The sequence below is a fragment of the Rhopalosiphum maidis genome, chromosome 3, assembly GCF_003676215.2.
Source record: "Rhopalosiphum maidis isolate BTI-1 chromosome 3, ASM367621v3, whole genome shotgun sequence".
In the NCBI taxonomy this organism is placed as follows: domain Eukaryota; kingdom Metazoa; phylum Arthropoda; class Insecta; order Hemiptera; family Aphididae; genus Rhopalosiphum; species Rhopalosiphum maidis.
The window spans coordinates 30,988,692-31,011,518 of record NC_040879.1 but is presented as its reverse complement, the minus strand read 5'-3'; the positions used below and the strand labels follow the sequence as shown (position 1 = coordinate 31,011,518).

The 22,827-nt window shown below is 28.6% G+C and overlaps 1 protein-coding gene and 1 long non-coding RNA gene across 2 annotated transcripts in view; both read right to left on the bottom strand.

The window, feature by feature from the left end:
- The window catches only part of LOC113555667, an 89,600-nt gene that overhangs the window by 35,619 nt on the left and 31,154 nt on the right, over nucleotides 1-22,827 (bottom strand). The gene's annotated exons all lie outside the window — the stretch shown is intronic.
- Nucleotides 1,712-3,279, bottom strand: LOC113555666 (enkurin-like). The gene is made up of 4 exons (XM_026960149.1): nucleotides 3,057-3,279; nucleotides 2,243-2,472; nucleotides 1,956-2,096; nucleotides 1,712-1,885 (listed from the first exon to the last, which is right to left on the bottom strand). Exons 1-4 carry the CDS (start codon nucleotides 3,277-3,279, stop codon nucleotides 1,712-1,714), a joined length of 768 nt encoding a protein of 255 aa, XP_026815950.1.

Here is a 22,827-nt window from a genome sequence, read left to right as displayed (position 1 = left end):
TTTGGATCATACAAACGATTTTGTCAATTTTTTATTTAGATAAACATAATAGTAATTGCTGATTATTTGTAAATCTGTATAGTTTGGAGTTAAAAATGTTGATAAGTTCAAAACCAAAATATGTGTTGGAAATTATTAGCAGGAACTAAATAAGAAAATGGGTTTAAATAGTTAAATAATTCAATCGTTTGACGAAATGAAAAGGTCTTTTTAGCTATTTTTAGTTCATTTTTAATACTTTTCATACACATATTAATTTATATTATACTTTGATTTAAGGAACCAATTACTATTAAAAAACATAATAATAACAATGATATGATCGGTAATCTACAATTCAACAAATTTTGATCACTGAAAAGAAATCAAGAAAAAAACTCTTACTTATATGGTCTAAACTCCAAAGTAATAAACTGTAATAAATTTAAATTTGATGAAAATATATTTAAAAAAAAGTATTGATTGTTAAAAACTATTTGATGATAATATGTACAAACATTTTCGCATAATTAATTTTATAAAAAATAAAATAACATCAATACGTCGTGTTCAATTTCACATTTGATATATTTATGAGAGCACTCGCTATTTTTATCCACGATTATACATTATTATATTCGTAAATAGTAAATAAAAGCATTTTTAAATAATAATAAATATTATAATATGATTTGGTAAAAGAATCCATCTCCATTTATATAGGTAGGTGTGTACCTACTAGGTATAAATGAATATTGATCATAATTTAATATCTATCCTATTGAAATGTTGCTATTTTAAGTGGTCAATTCTTATACTGATTTCTTGTGGAAATTATTTGTATTATCATATTATATTCTGCTAATATTATACTGATCTAAAGCTATTCAGTTTTGGGACTTAACCTATTAATAAATAATTTGAGAGTATAAAAAAAGAATAAAATATCGAACTGCTTTAAAAATATCAATTGAAATTCGGGTAGTCCTCCACCCGGGTACACGCACTCTGTGTGACGTGTAAAATCCGGACACGGCAGAAAAAACAAAATACATAAACAACAACAAAATCCTTCGGGATTAAAATCGCTGTCCAGTCGATTATACTAAACGATGGGAAGGGGGTGGGTGAAATTATTTACGGGAAAATTATACACGTGTATAATATACGCAAACAATAATATTATAATGTAGGCGAGTACTATATTATGTAAATTATCATCGATCTAGGGAATTTATGCCTGTCCGTACGATTCAAGCGCACTGTGGTGACGTTGTCCTTAATATGTAACAAAATAATAGTAACGATAAATTAGCGTTGCGATCTATCGTAGCTTAAAGTAAAAATACGCGATATAAAGTCTTAAAAATTGTACAGTGCCTTATATTTTGGAAACAAAAGGTGTTTTTCATGCCTTAAGAAAAAAACAATACCATTTGATGGATATGATACATACGTATACCTGTAATACATAGCATAGGCTCACAGCAGACATTTTCACCGGGTGGGCAGCAATGTGTTGTATGATATTGTATGATTTTTCCAATTAAATATTTACCAAATAAAGATGGGTGAGGGGGTATAGAAGTTTTTTTAAAATGTTTCCTCGCCCTAAGTATTTAAATAGATATGAAAACCATCTTTTTTTTTTTTTATTTTTTTTTTCATACGCATAAAAATATTAAAATATTTCGTAAAATACTTCATGCAAATGTCATGACACTTTTGGAGTCTAGTTATCACACACGTATAGTGATGGGTATCTTTCCAATAGGTTGATGTCTCTTTCTAAATTATTTAGTTCATTCTCAATCCGGGCTTTTCGATTAACTTTTGGTACTGAGTCGGTGACCATAGGTAATAATAAAAATTCTGTATACAATTCATCCCAATTAGACTTTAATCCCTGTCAAAAAAGTGTTTGTCAACAAAAAATTTGAAAAATCACAGAGAAAGGATAAAATAATTGATCACACTTTCAATAACTCTTTACGCTCTTCTTCTGGTATATAGCGCAACGGTGGCTTGATCGCCCGTACACGGTCGACCTCAGCTAGTTTTTCCATTTCCTTTTCCTTAATTATTTTCTTAATATACGAAGGTGTTTTGCCAAAATTCTTTAAACACAATACAATCATCATATTTTAAATAGATATTATATTAATAAAATTATTAAGGTAAAATCCATAATATTTTAATACCACCATCAAAGTAACTTATAAACACGTTATTCATAAATAAATATATTGAGTTGTTTAAGTACCTTCTTGGATACATACGTGGGCTCTAGGCCCGCCTCATCTAGAACCATTGTGTGTCCATTCCGACTGTCTTGTACCCGATGCCTTGGCAATGGCGGCACCTTTCTTATGACGTCAATTATGTTTTCGTGCAGAAAATTTCTCTGAATTTTATTGATTTTTTCTTTAAAATTGGGCGATCTACTACATCGTTGACTATATTTTTCACTAGTTAGCACTGGTTTTAAGGAATCTAAAGATCCGGGATAAGTTAATCAAAAAAATATGTAATAAATATGATGAATTTTAACAACATAATGGCATTTTATTTTAACTAGGACTTATGAGGCTTTATGAATTCCATAATATAAATTATTATAAATAAGTAATGATAAAAAAATCTAATTCAAGAAACTATTTTAAATACTTGAAGTTTTTTTTTATACATATTTGTAGTTTTTGACATAATGTTTTGTATATTTCAATATTCCAAAGAATTAAAATAAAGAGTAATCTATATATTTATTAAATAAATATTTAAAAAAAACATTTACATACTTATATAAATTCAAATTAGAAAAAATAAAACTATATAAACAAAAAATTGTTTTTTTTTTTATCTATTTTATAATATTCCATTCATAACCTAATAAGTATATAAAAATAAAGTTAACTCCATTCAATTTATTTATTTTAAAATGTCTTAAACGGGAATAATATTTAATAATTCATAATTTTGAGTATTTTCTATCTAAAAAACTTATTTAGTGCATATTTTGGTCATTTTGAGGCATAAGTTCGAAGTTACGTATAATAATCATTATTTTTTAATTTTACTGGCAAATGGTCTTTTCACTATTCTGGTATGTTTTTTTAAAAACTTCGACGGATGATTGAGCTTGACTTCAGCATAACCCATTGTTTGGTGACAGCCCCTATTTGACATGTAATCCCTTTTAATCGAATTGTTGAAAACTGAACGGTGCATCAAAGGTTTGATCTCTGGCGTTTTTGGTCTTTGAATCAAATACTTAATATTTTCCTGAACCTCCTTGCTCATATTTAATCTTTGTTTAATACTTATCTAAATATTTTATAAAATTAAAATATTCAAGAATTCAATTCTGATACTAATTGTTATAAAATAAACAGTGGATAATATAGAAATGTATGAAGTAAAAACCATGGCAAAGATTTGTTTCAGTGTTTCAAAGTTAATTAAAATATATCCAATATAGAGCATTATTATTTATTAACGATAGTAAAAGTTTGAAATTTTATAAATTATTTTTCTCAAATTAAAATTTACGACCATTTATTCCATTTATTAATGGAAAAATGTATATTATAGCACACGACAAATATGATATGATCGTTTTCGTTCATCATAATATGAGTGTTATGTATATAATCGTTGATTTTTTTCACATCAACCAATTAATTTTTGTCAGATTTTTCTCTAGATTAATGGGTGATTAGTTGAATGACCTGATCATTAGGTTCTATAAGGAGGTTATCCCTCTTGAAATTCATGCTTCTCATGCTTTCATACTGAATCAAATATAAGTCGTTTTGATATTGTTTCCACATTAGCAATTTATAGTCTATCCCATCTTCCAGCACTTAAGGGTTTTTTTTGTACTAACTACTTATACCCTCAACCGGCTTAATGTTTTCCAAAGTCATATTTTAGGTTACTTTTAGTTCTAGAAAGTGGGTTTTCTGATGCCCTTATCTATATTGGTTTTCAGAATTTAAGTATGTGGGTATACGAGGTTTCGATAAAGTTCGTATATAGTGCAATGAAGGAAACTGTACCTCGACTCAATCTTTTATTTCATAGCATGTATTAACTAGTGGATGTCTTTTTATAAGGATCATACTTAGGTAGTTTTCATTTAGGTACTTCTTCTTATTATTTATCTTGCTGAGCTATGCTACATTTTCGTGTATAGCTTATTCGTAGTTAGGTTGCCATATGATTAATGCTCACAGTTCGTGAATTACCTTATTCATTTTTTCACATATTTACGCTGGACAAGGAAAACGGTTCAAGGTCACATTGAATCGTATTTAAAATAATCAGAAATTTATTAAGTTGAATATTATAATGGCTCTACATCTAAGAAATGCAAAATTATTTTCTCTAACGCAACATTAATTAGAACTATGATAGAAAAAAGAGCATTACAAAATACATATAGGTACTTGTGTTTAAAATTATTTACGGTGGTATTCAGCGGTAACTCGAATAAATAATACTTACTGATATACAACATTTTTTCACACTTGGAAGTAGAAAATAGTCAAAATACAATAAATAAGACAAATATGTATATCTTTTAAGTTTTTAGACTAATAGTACAATATCAATTATTGAGCTATCTTGTAACAATATAGGTGTTTTGTAATTTTCCTAATCAAAATGCAAATTGTATTAAGCCACTGGGCGCATACAAATCGAATAATTCAATGTAGTGGGTCAATCAACAGTCGATGTGCAGTGATGTCTTAATAACATGTTGCAAATACTTTCAAAGTGGAAATTTATTGAAAAATATTCAAAGTATAATTGATTGTAAATTATTCTAAGTGTATTTAATTATTTTAATTAAAGAAAATAGACTAACTCGCAGGGACTGTTTCGTGATGTCAACTGACGTGAAAATACTCGTGCTGGCTCTAGTAGATCACGTCTATCTGAGTCCTCTTCAGGGCCCCCTTATATAGTCGGGTTTTCTCTAGCCCCTACCTACTCTTCTCGTGTCCTTTCTGATCAACGTATATGCGTCACTTGTTGTTCACACGTTATTACGCAGTTTATAATTTACGCGGACGTGCGATGACCTAAATATGGATTGTCCACTAGAAATCTTAATGTATTGGTATTATTATTATTATTCGGAGATGTCAGAGCACATAGCACCTCCCTACGAAAAAAAAGATTTATATCCTCAAACAGTGCATTTGAATTGCAGGCCAAAAAAATAAATTGCATGCCGTGTACCTACAAGTTTATCTTTATTTATCATGCACTTACGTACATAACTTAAACTTGATTTTTAATTTTTCTATTTTTTTATCATTTTATTATTTATGACAGATTATTGAGCCAGATTATACACAAACCTTTTTCGTTACCTGTTAGGTTTAAAATCATCGTATTTCCTATAAATACTTAGTTACTAATGTCCTCGTAGCAGCTTTTATAAGTAGAGTGAATATTGTGAAATATAATCATATAAATTATTTAATAAATATATCTGGTTAACCAATAATTAGAATTATCTTGCAAACGTATAAAAATGCATGAATTTTGTACCTGCAAATTTAACACCGGTATAAATAGCAATCAAAAAACTTGTCTGTATAGTCCCTACAGTTAAGAATTCAGAATTTATAGTGAACAAATCTAAAACATAAACAGCTTAAACTCAAACCAAGTTTTCGAAAAATAATTTTAGTTTATTTCGTTTCTTATAAGTATAATCGAGGATTATACATATTTATACGTTATATGGTATTTATACAGGTACCTAACGATTGATAAATAATACAAATGAAATATCATAGCGGCTTATAACGCATTCAAGTATAAATATTAAAATATGAATATATTTAAATAAATAATATGTATAGGCATTCAAAATTCAACCAGGCAATAAAAAAATAGTATTAGCTGTGTTCAAGATATAATATGATTATCGTTTATCGCGATATTTTGAGACCCAATTCGACGACCTTTGTACGCAATAAGCTCGGCAAGCTCAACCGTCGCCCCCTCCTCTCTCGACTGTACGACAATCGTGGATATCCACCTACGCGCTAAGTGCTATTTGTTCTTCCGCGACCGTCGTACGAGACGTCGCCTTTGTCGCGTGTGCGTGTTTTTTCGTTGTGGGCCATTTTGTGCCATTTTTGCGTCATTCGGCGTCGTTGACGTATGTCTTATTGAAAACATTTGCGGACCTTTTAATTACTATTCGATATCTTGTCACGCGGGATATCGCCGCTGTTGTGCATGGTGCGTGGGCGCATTTACTCGTTTTTGGCCGTGTGAGTCGTTGATGTTTGGTACCGCGTATTAATTGATTGCCAGGTCGTTAAGTCGTCTACGCTACTATTATTGTGTCGTTGTGCGGGACGTCATCATTACCTTTCGTTTCGTCCATTGTCGAATTACAAATCCGTGAAGTACGTAAAAAATAGCACACAAATTTGTGTGTCAATGACCTGGCACCTGTCACCTAAAATAGAATGATGTCAGGTCCAATAATTAAGCGCAGCCAGTCTGCGAGGGACTCAGCCGTCGGCGGAGATTAGCAGTTTGGTATCGTTATTTTGTTTTTGTATACTATCCATGATAACTGTGATATCGATCATGTTCAATATTATTGTTTCTTACCAAATTGTCAATTATTATAATATTTTACTGTTTCTTTTATTTGGGCGCCCGTATTTTATTGTTATTATTATTAGTCATATTGTGTTTGTGTATTTTATACGACGAGTATTATAATATATATACTCGTAGCACGACGGCGCATATAAATTAATTGATTTGTTCATTATAATATTGGTCACCCGCTCCTTGTACGATTGTTTATTATATACTCTGGGTTTTATTAACTTGCCATCCTAGGCCAACCGCCTTATGTAGGAGCCTGGTGGTACAAGCTGTACACACAAAGATATAATAAATAGTTCGTAGTTGTTACCTATCTTTAATAATGCCGTAAACACAACAAATGAATATTATAAACTTAAGTAAAAAAAAAACGTGTGCTCAAAAAAAAATATTTTGTAGATTTTTCGACTTAATTTTATTATTATTTTGTATCGTTTACTGTGGTTTTTCCATTCAACGTGCATCACCCGCAGATACGACCCCGTACGTACACGGCGTTACATACGTATTATATGTATATATATATGGTCTACGTATGACGTTAGCGCTTGTACAATATACACGCGCCAATAATTCATTTATATATACGCAGTGCGTAATAGATAAGTACGCGAGAAAAACGTGCGGTTGTAACTTGTAACTCGTAAGTCGTGAAAGAGCGGCTTGGTCCGCGGGACGCGTATCGCGTTTCCTTAAAATTTTATATATATATATATATATATATATATATTTATATAGGTACATACAAAATACAATTTATATATAAATAAAAGATAACGTAGTGTGCTTACAATAATATATAGGTATGTACCTACGTATGATGTAAGGAAACGTATATGTGTTTGTAAGCGTGTGGGTATGTGTATCTCGAATTCGATCGCTTCGCAGACTCCCCCCCCCTAGCCCATCGTTCACCAGAGCAAACATATCGACGGATTGCTTTTGCCGATACACACATACGCACGTATATGTATTCAATACATTCGATTCACGTGTAAATGTATTTATTTATTTTTCCTATCGTCGGACTGTCTGTGTATATATATATATATCAATAGGTACATATAGGTAGGTACTTACCTATATATTATATAATCTATACCGCATAAGTATACGCGCGGAAGGCGTACGTACATGTGTGTGTATATATATATATATATACACGAAATGGGGTAAGATGAAAAAAAAAACAAAATATAAATCGGGTTTTCCGCATTCACACTCGGGTGCGTGATTCTCCTCCGCCACTATAACCGCCATCAACACCACAGCGGTCGGTAGGGAAACGCTGCGTTATCTGTCCGAAACGTTCGAGTGTTTTGCACCCGAATTCGTATCTGGCCGTGTATTATATTATTGTATTATTTGGGTAGGTACTAGCAAATCACCCGACATAATAATATTATCGCGGTAATTCGTTCTGATTGTTTACGCGTGGACAAGTTAGTATCGTGTCTGTAACGTCTGTAACACATTAGCGAAGGTGTGTGTGTGGGGGGAGGGGGTAGAGCAGTGGAAAATGTACAATAAAGTGAACAATAATTACAAAAGAAAAACCCAAAATATATATTTAAAAAAAACTATTTAAAAAAATATTAATATTAAAAATTATATACTTATAAAAAAAAACGAAATCCAAAAAGTATTAAGGTAAATCAAAATATTATTAACCTACTAATGCTATGAGGAAATAATATTTTTTCCGGGTATCATATTTTAAAGAAATTTTAGCTTCTTTTTTTTAAATGTCTTTCGATTGTATTTGTGCATAAATCTGGTAGCTCATCATTAAAAACTTTTTCAAGTTTTAAAATTTTTAGAATGTGTTGGAAAATTAAAAAAAAAATTACTTTAACTTCCATTATGTTTTCTAACGTGTAATACTGTAACAAACATTGAAGTCAATTTGGATTATTTAGGTAGTACGTAGGCCAATTTTTAAATGTATTATTTTTCAATATTTGCCTGCATAGTGTATAAATTATTAATACAAATTTTCAACTGATTTGACTGCATACGCCATACACACTCATATTTTTTATTTATTAATAAAATATCAATTTATCAATTTTCGTTGTATTGTATATTATGAAAAATAATAGACATACTATTTTATTTCCTTTGAAGCGTTTTATATAGTATACCTATAGGCTATAAGACTATAACTTAACTCAACAATCATTGTGTTTGAAAATTTTTTTAAATCAATGTTCGTATATACCAATACAATTTATCTAACCACACCATTGAAAAAATACGAATTCCGAGTTACAGATAAATAATAGGTACTCCTCTATTTATGATAAACATATACAGCCATGCCGGTTTTATATTTTCGTGTCATGAGTTACGACTCATGACTCACGAATGTATATTATTATGCACCAAACGGTGTCTGTGCTACGTGTCGGGTTTTGTCAATCAAATAACGCAGTTCCGGACCTCCGCTAAGTTTATAGATCGGTGGTCTTTAACAGAAGTAAATGTTACGGCATTATAGTTTATAAGTTGTTTTATTGATTTTTATAAAATGCCGTGCATTACTCGCGTATTATTTATTATATATTTAGTAAAGACGTGTGAATGCACTTTGTGATATTTTATTCGTCATAAATGTTTTTAATGAATTTTAATAATTACATTTGGTCATTTTAAATAATAAATTATGTGTACATAATTAATAATATTATTTTGGTCTTAAAGAATGTCGCATTAATTAACAAATCGTATAATTATTTTTATTTAACGAATAAATTATATTCTTCACTAGATAGTATTATTATATACATTTTTTATCGTCTCAATTTTCAAACAAATTTTAACAATCACCCGCGTAGACGAATTTGTTACATCAAATTTGAGTCATGCGGATGCGTGACCCTTTAGATATGAAAAAAAAACGATTGGATTCGAGAGAGTTCACTTTAGAGACGTAGTGGCTTTCTGTGATTCATTTGATATCAAAAATATACTCCACGGGTACCTACGCGTTCAATCCTGAACGACCGACTTCGTCGTTGACAATAACAATAATAACCGCCACAAAAAGGAAAAAAAATACAATAAAACATTAACAGAAGTAATAATTATTCTCATAGTTTTTTAAGTGCGTTATATACGTTACATCATTATACATCTACCTATTTATAATATTACGTGTGACTCGCCATTGCAGTCGTATTATAGGCGTGACGCACAACTCAAATAACGATCGGCTGCACCCGACGATGACGATTGTGATTGTGATTTGTGACCGCAGTCAAAGCTCTAGTTAAGTTAGGTTAATGTGAAAAACACACTCACACACACACACACACCTTATATATATATTATACTACTTGCGTAATAACAACCCTACGGAATTTGGCGTGCATTCTAACGTCTGCCACCGCCGTTGGTCAAAGATTATTAAGGTTATTATTATTATTATTATTATCTAACACGAGAATCGCGCATTCAAGGATATACCTACTTTCCCCGACTCATCTCTCCTCACCATAAGCATGCCGTTAGCACCGTGTGCGTGCGAAGTATATACCAGTAACCGCGTCATCCCCGCCACCAGCACTTATACGCACCCTTCAAGCATATGGAAAACTTATCAGTCATATACTTCCGTGTATATTTTGAACACTGCAAAATCAACCCCCCCCCTTAAACACGAGTCACACATACTCCACTCAGAGCTTGCACGTGTCTGCGTAGTAGCCTGCAGTAGTAGGTATAATAATATATATTTATATACATGCAATCGTTCTGTTCTTTTTTTCGATTAACACGCACAGTGTCACACGACATATTTTTAAACAGTTTCCGTAAGTTTTTATATTGATAATTTCCGCATAGTAGCGTATTTAAGGTACGGCGCGCGGTGGGATGGTGTCTTGTAAATATCATTGTCAGGCAGAAGCACCGTTGCACAAGATTATAATATGCCGTTTTAAATATTTTTGTTCAAAACCGGGAAAACAGTCTAAAACCATAAAGTCAGATTATGTGATATTTTCTCTCTTTTTCAAAATATACCCAATCTCTTTAGTGCAAATGTAGAGATTAATAGGATCAAATATACCTACATTTTAAATAAGAATTTCGAATATTTGAGATGTACAATGTACATTTATTAAATTACATAAATTATAAATATCATGTTTTTAATCGTTACTTTGTTTGTAAATTATTTTCATTTTTAATTTATATAAAATGGCACTCGTTAGTTTGGAAATTATAAAATATACTGTTAGGTTAAACAATAAACTTGTTTATAATAATTCACTTTATTACAATGTTAATATTTTGCCTTTTTTGTAATATTTATTTATTTTTTGATTTGTATAATATAAAATTATTATTTTTAATTTATTATTAGTATGTTATTTTTATTTTTGTGTAAAAATGCTTGATCAAAAATTCCTCATAATATGTTGTTCTTGCAAATGTAAAAATTAAAAAAAAGAATTACAAATTGTTAATATTTTTAATCCATCTAATGTGTTAAATTATAAATACTAGTATTAATTATTCAATTTCTTGGTAAATTATTTAAATATAAATACCTTATATTTTAGAATCAAACGATATTTGAATCATGTATTAATAAGTATAGCACGATAGTTTTAAGCGATAGATTTATCACGATAGATTTGGTAAATCGATAATAGTAAATAGTAATTATTACTAGCATTAAATTGAGATTTTTTTTATCCGAAATTCAAAAATTAGTATAATTTAATCTTTACAGACACAGTACATCGAATAACACCGATCTTCTTATAAGCGTGTTTAAGTCATTGGATATCAGCAATTATCTTTTTTATATCTGTATTCCATAACTCTTACATGTCGAACAGAAATCAGTTTTTAAGATAATTCCTTCTTAAACTTATCGGATGTAGACTCTGAGATTCCTCAAGGAGAATTTAGGTACATGCGTAACATTTAAAATTCAATAATATTAATAATTAATACAGATATGCACGTAACCAACTTATTTATTTCTTTTTACTAGCAATATGATGAAATAAAAAAATTAAAAATATTTTATTTTGTTTTTTGAATTTTAATTGAAAAACAATAATACTGTAGACATTTACAATTAATCAAACACAATATTATTCTTGTTTAGATATTTTGTATCAGTTATATAGTACCATATAGGTAGTTTTTTTATATTAAGTAGATAAGAAGTTAGATATATATATATATATATATATGAGATACGCTTTGCTTGTTTGAATAATACCTTGTACTTTGTAGCATAGGTATATTATATTTTTGTTTGTCTGTTATCAACAATTTTTAGGATAAGGAAAATCGTTAATCTTCACAGCTTTTCATACTGCAAACTTAAAAAACAAAATACGGCATCGAGCAAGGACTGGGTACTTAACCTTACACAATCGTGACTCACTAAGTACGCAATATAATATAGTATAATATACTATATGATAATATATATACAGTGGGCGTCGTACTTATGTTATCCATACTCTATGACTTATGCGAACCTTTTTCATCTGTGCAGCAATTATTATTTTATTTATGACATATGCTCGTGTACGTGTTTTTTCTCATTAACAGGGTTCAAAATGATTTCATGGCGTTTGTGTGATGTACAAACAGCGTCATGGCGTTAGCGTGACTTGTTTCGCCCAAAGATATTTTACTCATTTCAAAATTAAGTTGGGAATAGTTTTTAAATACTATTTGTCTATTTGAATTTCGTTAACTGTTATATTATATAGGAGAAAATCAAGAGAAAGTAAAACACGATAATTATTTCAGAATCGTCGTCGTCGCAACATATATTTATTTCGCTATCAAATTAATGCGAAGATGGCTGACTATTATCAAGAGATTACCACTTAACTATAACAGTTAATTATATTACTGATAGTAGTAACTAGAAATTAAGTTAAATGAGTTTGAGTTGAGAACTTAAATTAAACATTTTATTGTTAATAATAAATTTAAATTATGGCTATGTTTGTATTAAAATTAAGTGAGATAAATACATAGTTGCTTTTAATAAATATAAATACAATTCCACTACAAAAAACGTAAGAACAAATAATAAAAAAATTAATTATAAAATAATAAACATTTTTGTATGCAAATCGTACATATTCAGCTACACGTTACATGCATTTAGTTCTAAAATAAAACGAAGAAAGAAGATATTTTAAACCGTAACTACAGTTTCAACATGTATCATAATTCGTAGAGTACAAAGAAAAAAAAATAAAAATCATCAAATTGTAAGTGTGTTGTATAAACAAAAAGTTCCTGAAAATCGTTATTTACAGTTAAAAAAAGTATATTTTAAAAGATTTATCAAAACATTCAATTTATTACTAATGGTTTAACTACAACAATTAATTGTTAAGTAATTAAAAAGTCAATTTACTGAAGTAAAAGTTTTCCTTTTATTCGACTAAAGAACATATGGCTCTAAATACAAAAGAAACCACTTAAATTAGTTAAATTACAAAAATCGAATTATTTGTATTGGTAGATTGTGTAATTAAAACTACAACAATTGTAAGACTAAATATTACATGTCTATAGACTAAGTATGTCGTAAAATCAATTTATATAACTAGGGTGGCCAGATGTCTCGTTTTATACGGGAAAGTACCGTATTTCAAAAGTCTGTCCCGTTGTCCCGACATAGGCTTCCGGGATGCTATATTGTCCCGTTTTTTAAAAATATGACTATTTTTATATAATAGAAAATATGTAAATAAAATCAAAAATACAATCTTCATCTATCTGTACTAAATATCAATTACGGTCTACGGAGTAAATGTATGTCGTATATAATTATGCATTTGTAGAATAATGATGTTTTTGCTTAATTATTATGATAAACAATTAGTAATAGTTTATACTTATAAAGTTATAAGTACAAAAAAATATTTATAATTTTTAAAATTGTGATAAAATATCCAAAAAATATTATTTTAGGAAGTAACATTTGTTAGTTATCAATTATTACTTTAAATATTTAATCATTTCATCAAAAATAGATGTTTATTCATAATAAAAAAATTCTTATCTTTGTTACGTATTTTCGTATTTTATATCTGGCCACCCTATATATAACACGATCTAACCTGACCAACCGTATGTTTAGTTCTTTAAGCAAATTTGTTTTATACATTATTTTTATAAAAATAGTCATTTTATAGACTTTAATAAAAGTATAAAAATATATTTTGCTTCCTAACAAAAAATACAGAATATAGGTAATATGTATAGAATGTCGCTTAAAGTGGATATAATACGATTGCATATTTCAACAATTAGCTTTAAAATATACCACAAAAGTCAGATGATTACATATGATTTGCTGCACGTGTAACGTTGCTACGTTTAAGTTTTTATTTTAGTATTACTATAAAATATTTTTTAGATTATTATATAAAATAAAATAATTAAAAAATAATTAAAGGATTAAAATTATGTATTGTAAAAATGTATTCAATTTAAAATTGTATACCTTATGGGTACCGCTTAAATCACTAATTATCGACAAATATTTTAAAATTTGTTTATGAATTTTATATTTATTATATTCTTTCATGGTTTCTTTTATACGAATTAAATCAGAATTTTTCATTATGTTAACTCAAACTTTGAATACTAATTGCATTTTCGTACATGTTTCCTCTTGCGTTTCTTTTATGAAACTGAGCGTAATAAATTCGATGAGAATTTTCCGATCTATTAGTCGTGGGTACTTAACACATAAATAAATAAAATAATCTCAATTAATTGTAAATTGAGCATTCTATTAGTTCAAATCAAATCGCAATAATGCTTCAATAAGTTGCAAATAAAAATCGTACGCAATCGTGAATGTTTGATAAATAAATATACTTAGTTTGTACACAAAAATGTATAACAATATTATTGTTTTTTAAAATCAATTAATGTAACAGTTAATGAATTTGGCATTTATTGCCTATAATTTTTGTCGTTTTCACATGATACAGGTTTATAGGAACGTTAAAACATTTGGTTAAGTTACTGAACATAGAAATAATTCAAGTATTATTTAATAAATTCAACATACATTTAGTTTGTTATTTTTAGAACCCGCTCAAGTATTCGATTTTTTTTTAATTTTAGAAGAACGTTTTAAATGTTGCAATATAACATTTGTGCATAAATGTAGGTATATTTTTTCGAAGTTACATAAAATAATAATTTGTGTATACATTTTACAATAGTGTTTTATTGGTTACTAATGTCATTTAAAAAGCAATGCCAACTTAATTTTAAAACTGATAAATGTTTTTGGGCGAAACGTGTATTTGAGCCAAACGGAAAAGGTCAAGAGTGGGCGAAAAGGGATTTACCCTGCGGTGTAACAAAACAACGAATATCACTGTGTCTTATAATATACGTATATATTATAATAATTATATGTCTATACACAAAAGCCATGTAATATATTACCATATTCTCATCGTAATATCATAATTATATTTAATGTGGTATAGGATGTCACGGTGTATGTACCAGTTTCTTGTTTGAATTAAATTTCAAACATAAACCTATTTATATTTTAAATAAACAATAGTAATTCAAATGGATAGATAATTTAACTTTAAAAATATTTTCACAAATCAATTCGCTTTAAAAATAATATTGATCAAAATTTACTTTTAAAACTAATTAAACTACTGCCGGCGACGGTGGACTTTGTGCCGACAAAATGATACATTGCTCAAAAGCCCATGTGGTCACACCACTCATTAGCCAGGGTCTAGCAACGCTTGGCTTAATTTTCGAATCGTATGATCATATATTATTATATAATATAACACATAACGCATCACAATGGCCGTAAATTACAAAATTGTTCGAGAATAAAAACGACCCTTCACTACCGTTTATTCTTAGAAACCGACGACGATGGTTGCTATACAATGCGGTTATAAACATTAATAATATGATATATATTAAGAAAAAAAAAACAAAAACATTTTGGTGTGTTTAAATAGTAGGTATAGAATATACCTATAGAATATACCTACTAATGATAGTAAAGGGTTCAAAAACAACTTTTTTACATTTGAAAAAAAAAATAATATTTAAATAATAATTTAAAGTATTTTACATATTTTACATTATCTACATAGACTATATTATATTAAAAATTGTATTTAGTAATACAATAGAAAATTTAATTTCTAAAATAAATACTTAATGTACAAGTAGGTATTTAAAATCAAAGATATTATTTATTATTATATATCATATCCCAATATTTGTTTAATACAATTATTAGGTACCTATTAGGTTTATGTAAATAATCTAGAACTATAATTATAATATGATATTGTTGAAGATTTTAGTCATACAATTTTCAAAAAATAATACGAGCATATTATAAATACATAACGAGTATTTGTTACAAAATCATTATTTAAATAGTGCGATGCAGTAAGGTTTTCCGTTTTAATAGTTAAAAATAAATGTAAGAAATTGTAAAAGTTTTTAAAATCATATAAAAATTATGTTAAGGGAAAAACTGAGGTGCAAAAAATAATATGCGTATATCTGTATTCAAACCTTTATCCAGGCATAAGTCTAAGCCACAATATAATAATAATTTTTTTGTATAGACTCAGATTCAAAGGGGGTCATTTGGCATTGCCATAATGGCATTTAATATAAAATGTTGTTTTTTTTATTTATATTATTTTTATAGTGTTTATATTTAATATTTTAATAACTATATTATTATATTTATAAAGGTAGTGATGAATTATTAATGTACTAGGTAACCATAATACAATTTAACATTGCAAACAAAATGAAGGAATTACAGTATATATTTTACTTTATTATTTATTAGGTCCTCACACACTAGGCGAATAGTTCGCGCGCGGACACGATTTTAAATCGCCTCGAATTTTATTCGCTAGAACACAAAGTTTACACAATGTCACAATATACAATTTTACGCGGTAAAATTCATCATTACCTCGTGGTTAGTCATTGTGCATGGTCTTGCTACCGTTCGTACATTTAAAAGCTTTTATTTATAAATACAATTTATTATTAAAAAAATTGGTTTTTTTGAGTCGTGCTCAGACTGTGTACCTTACCTATACTAAAAAATCGAGTTTATTATTAAATAGTCGCAATTAAACATGTACAGTGGATTCCGCTTAATGTGGGCAAAATGGTCTGGTCCCAATATAAATGTATATTAACAAAGTTAAAAAAAGCCGCGTAATATAGGCACTCGATTCGGTTTATGTGGGAAATTTTTATTTTATCATAGTGTTAGAATATACACTTATGTATTTAAAAACGACTAATTTAATCGGGTTTCGTCATATCTATGAGATTGTGTTTATCGAAAGTAATAAAAAGCACTAGGTACCATTTAAATCTTAAAACCCTTTTCTGCATATAATACTAAAAATGGCACAAATTAGTTTTTCGTAGTTTCTATTGTTGATAATAAAGTAACAACATTACGGTCAGCTACTTACATCTACCTTGCAGTAAAATTATGAATTTCAGATGAAAAATAAACGACTGAAAATATTATTGTTGTACAAAGTGAAAAACTACCCACTTTATGTTATAACGATAACAATTTGATACCAATGATACTACCGATCTTTGGTAAAAAAAAATCTATCTTGTAGTACTTTTTGTCCAAAATATTTTAAAAATAAGTATAGATTTTTAAGTATAATACTTATTGAAATAATAAAATATATCATAACCTAATTATGTGCCAAAAATTAATCCTTAATCGACTTTTAAGGGTAGTTTCATTTAAATATTATTTAAATATTTTTCCCATCCTCCTTATGTTTTTTACAATAAGAATATTTTTATCGGAAAAAATAAAAATTCGTGTAGAAAGGGATTTTGTTGACTTTTTTTCATATTATATTTTTTTTTTTTTTAACTAATTTTGGTTTTTATGGGCAACCGCTTAATGTGGGCAAACAGGGTTGGTCACATTGAGCGGAATCCACTGTATATTGTTTGAAATATTTGACAATTCATAGGAATTTATAATTATGGACTAAAAAATATTATTTATTAAAATGGTTCAATTTATATAATATCGAATATAAACACCTTTACAATTTATGACTAACGACTAAGTCCTTCATTTTTCCCATATTGAAATTTATATAATATTATGTAACATGCGTCTGAATTTTGGCAGTGTTGATGAATTTATTATAATATTATATAATATAACATTATGATATAAATGTCATATTATTTTACAAATTTTGCAATACAACTTATATTAATGTTCAAATCAAATTCATGCTTTGTAGTATAATATGTAACTAATCGATGGACGATAGTGCATACAATTTACTCCGATACCTACTTTATAGACAGCTGAACGTTGAACTTGACAACTAAGTGCCGTAACGCTAATATATAAAGACTTTCAGACCAAACAACAGTTGACAGATGATGATTGATATTTTATGTCATATAAACTCATTTCCAATCAGTTTCCATATAATTACGAGTAGCGACGTCTTGTCAACAGATAATCTCGTTTAGGAATATGCTGATTTTCTGTTACAGGAATATTATAATATATTTTTAAAATGATTTGAGAAAATATTTTTATTTTTTTAAAATATCACTGCACTGCTTTGTGTATACCCGTAGTTTTGTCTCTTGTAAGAGCGCTGGCCATGGCAATATTATTTTTATCTAGTTTGTTACAGTTTAAGTTACATTTTAAACAAACATTTTTACGGTTATTGAGAAAATTTAACAATCGAACATGATTTTTTTATTAAAATCCTGGATCATTATTGTATACATTATTTGAAAATTAAATCAAAATTAATAAACAATGTAATTTTTCGATAAAAAACATATTATCATAATCCGAACAGAATATAACTATATAGGCACAACTTTAAGATAAAAATTCTAAATGGAGGGTGATATATGAATAAACAAAAACTATGAATTTGGCCCACAGAAATACTAAATAAGTCCAACATAAATCGTTACATTTTCCTAAAGTGACTGTGTGACAGTATTTTTCAAAAATAAATATACTAGGTACCTACAACTGCAATATGCACTCTGCAGTAGTCACAGTAATTACTTATTTCTTCAAATTATGTCATTAACGTTCAAAGTTTTTGGGTCTAAAACTTTAAAGTTGACTTGAACGTTGAAACGAAAGTTTACCTCTAAGTCTTACGTAAAAAGTACTTTGTTTTCAACAGAATAGAGAAAATCCCAGATTCAGCCCGAGTGTCGATGGCAGCAATCAGAATGGTTGTTCAGTAACCGCGTTATATCTAGAAATTCTGACATTGATTGGCCACTCTGTTTTTCCAAACTAGGCATCTGTCAATGATTCTATTTTTATTTTTATTGTCTATAGTTCTCGCAATACAACCATTACGGATGTCAAAAAACAGAACGCCGAAGAAATCAATACAATTTCACCTGATATCTTGGGTCAAGTAATATAAAATTTCAAAAATTGACTGACTAAATGTATTCAACGTTATTTAATTTATTTGAATAATAAACGGTCTAAGGAATAGGTAAGTACAAATAAAAATTTAAATTAAATAACTAAATATATAGATATAATTACACAAATTAATATAAAATACATATGGAAATTAATGTTTATAAATTATTGTTATATTTTAGACAAGTTTCTAATCTGGGCATACAGATAAAAAAAAATCAAATGTTTTTAGTTTGATTGACATTGACATTTGATTTACCGGCGCAAAAAAATAAAAATCTAGTTTGTGCGTTGGAATATGAAATGTAGAGGTGTTGCATAAAGTGAAATTAGGAACATTAAACTATTAAAGCGATTAAGGATTACATTTCCAGGTAGTCTATTTTAGAATTTAATAAATTATATTATAACCAATGAAAATAGGATTAGGATTTGCCTTCTGAATTCTAAAGTTTCTAGGACAAATTCGGTAGCAAGCTATTGATTTCAGTAGGTAAATATTAATTTATCTTTGTGTTTTATATGTCAACATAGTACGTAGAAATCGGTTTTTACTTTTTATAATGTTTTAATCAGATAATCTTGATTTGGATTCAAAACCAATGACCTGTACACTAAAATAGATCATATAAGTGAAAAATAAAAGATTTTTAAACAAGTAGGTTCGTTAAGTTCCTATAACAATAAAATTACGTTTTAAAAATCCAAACTGTAATTCCCAAGTTTTTAACAATAGCCGTCACTTTATTAAGATAAATTTATTTTTTATTTTTTAGTCTAAAACTAGTCTTTACTAGGTATATAAAATAAAATGTTTTTTACATTATAATATTTATTCTTAAAATCATTACTGTGTACTTACTACCTACATTACATATTTAATGGTGCGTGAATAAAAATATTGAGTGCAAGTAGGATTGATTACTGAGTGTCGACTCAGGTGTCTCGGGTCAAACGGTAAATGACACACAATACATATAGGGTTTGTGTTTAAACTTCAGCAGTGAAAAGGTTTATTAATCGTGTTAAAAATTATTAGAGAATTCAAATTAACTAATTGTGTAACATACTTTTTATTCAAGTGTGAATATTCAATATTTATGCATACAGAACAATAAAAATGAAAAACAATAAATTACTTATGAGTACGTTATACCCATTACCCGCATATATTATATTATTCTTTTCGTCTTATGGATATATTATACAATATCAATAAAAGAAATTATTACCAAGTAGAATTTATTTCTGTTATTAGCATTACCAAAATTAGAAGGGTATTTGCTAGTGAATTATAAATTATTATTTGTAAAATACTTATATATCTTGTATATCTAATATACAGAGTACGGCAGTCAAACCCGACGACTTTAACAAGAACTGGTGGGCAGGGCTAAAGTGGTAGAGATTTTGGAAATGTTCTTATCGCTTTTAAATACCTGGAATTTAGTAATCATGGAGCATTGGTCGAGTGAACAGCGTACATTCGCGGTAAAAGCGTATTACAAAAATAATGATAGTTTCATAGGCGCTCAACGTGTGTTTTGTAGATAATTTAGTTTATCTCCTCGCGATCCTGTGCTTTCTCGTGGTATACCATCGACCTGTAGGTAAAATGCTTTGAAACCACAGCTAGCACGACTCAAAACAGAGGTGGTAGTAAAAAAAATTATTCGGATTCAAGAAAATGTAGAGCGGATGAGACAAGCAATAGAGAGAAATCCCCAAAAGTCAGCCAGGCGTCACAGCAAAGAACTTGGCCTAAGTGATCGGATTGTAAAATAACATAAATTTCCACTTGTGTAGTTTTTATTTGTTTGGCGAAAAATTGATAAAAATTGTTTTTTTATTTTTTTAAATCGTCGGACTTGACTGCCGCACCCTGTATCTTTTTTATCTCTGTAATCAGTTATCACCTTTTTAGAACAGTAAAAATGTCACAAACAATTTTTAACCTCAAAGATGGTTACTGGTAAAAAATTTAAACTAGTTGGTACTTTGGTTTAGAGTGGGTGAATATTTTATTAGGTGGATATTTTTATACTTCCGAATTTTTAGCGTAAAAATGAATTATTTTAATATTAATGACTTACCTGTATATAATATTACACGGTCATAAAATATTTTAAAGAATATAAAATAGCGTACGCTAAAACTTGGATATATTATTGTATAATAATATACAGACGATGGTTGAACCGCCGGTTTATAATAATAAATCTGAAAAAAAACATTTCGTTTGTTCCGGCCTGGTAGCGAGTATTACAATAATATAATAATGATATTATATATTATATAAGGTAAGGGTACATTTTGTGCTCATAATCGTCGAGGCACAGGAAAAAGAGAAAGAAAAATAAACGTATAATAACATTTCGCCGGTCACGGTGTTGACGATTAGTATTCATTGCGTTTCATCACGGGTCACACACACGTATACCTACACAGTACACTCTCTCTCACACTCTCACTCTCTCTCTGTGTCTTTCTAAAGTCTTAATGCTAATTGATATACACTAATCTGTTTAAGAGTCGAAAGGATTAAAATGTTTAGCGAGAAATAGGATAGTGGCCAAGGGGAAGGTCACGCGATCTTCGACGGCGATATAATAATGAAGTGCCTAATGCAACGGTTCCGTAAGGTCTTGTGGTGCGGCGTGCTACTGCTGGTCACCGCCTAATGTAATCGCGTCATATATTGGTATAGGTCGAACATTATAGTACTAAACAATTATTAATGTATAGTAGACAGTTTTAATATTATTGCCAAGTATAATATATTTAATGTTTGATGAAAAATCTTATAATATCGATAATTCTAACATAGCAGTAACACAATACGAAAATGCTAAAACTTTTTTTTTGTATAATTTTTATTTGATCGCTTATTAATATTAGTAGCCGTGAGCCACAAAAAATGATTCACGGGCTGTGTGTTTGATATGCTTACTTTAAAGTAACTAAAATTCGATATAATGTACCTAGTGATTTATCAAACCAGATTGGTTAGATTCATTGAATAAATCATTCGTTAAACATTTTTATTTTTCACACTGAGTTTTTAATCTCATAGTCGTATTTGAAGAATTGTAAAACGGTTGTCATAAGCGTACCTATCGCTGGTGTATGCCCACTGCAGTAATACAAAAACATAAAGGCAAATATTATCAATTTAAAAGTTGATTGATGAAGAAATATGAAATTGTGATTGAAATACAACAATATAAAGGCCAAGTATTTCAGTATGTAATCAAAAAACTACGAAGTACGATAATATGAATTACGCACAAAGAATAGTTTTTATTTTTGTCCATTTTTCCAATAAAGTTTAGCGTGTTGTTATAATGGTATGATACCAATTTATTGCTATTTTGTTATTTTCGTTTCTTAGAACTAATACGAACATAATAATATTCCAAGAATTATCCTAGACTGTAGTTATCATACGACATAAGTGAAATTTACTATTTATAGTAGAGTAGTATGATACCGAAAAATAATATTTTGATACATATCGTGTAGCTGTATTAGTTGTAAAATACAAGATACGTGAATTTAAATAAATCATTACCAACCTAATTGTATTACTAATTAAGTTTTTTAAAGATTAAATTCATCGGGAAACCTGCGAAGAATAAAACCATAGTTATAGGTACATTTAATTGAATTTCTTTTTATTGTTCCGGCATTAT

Bases quoted from the DNA above. Each gene is read 5' to 3' on its own strand.
- LOC113555666 (XM_026960149.1), bottom strand. From the start codon at position 3,279: ATGAGCAAGGAGGTTCAGGAAAATATTAAGTATTTGATTCAAAGACCA. The intron at 2,473-3,056 runs GTAAAATTAAAA...CCGGATCTTTAG, and splicing joins AGTGAAAAGACCATTTGCCA to ATTCCTTAAAACCAGTGCTA. The intron at 1,886-1,955 runs GTGTGATCAATT...CTTTTTTGACAG, and splicing joins AGCGTAAAGAGTTATTGAAA to GGATTAAAGTCTAATTGGGA.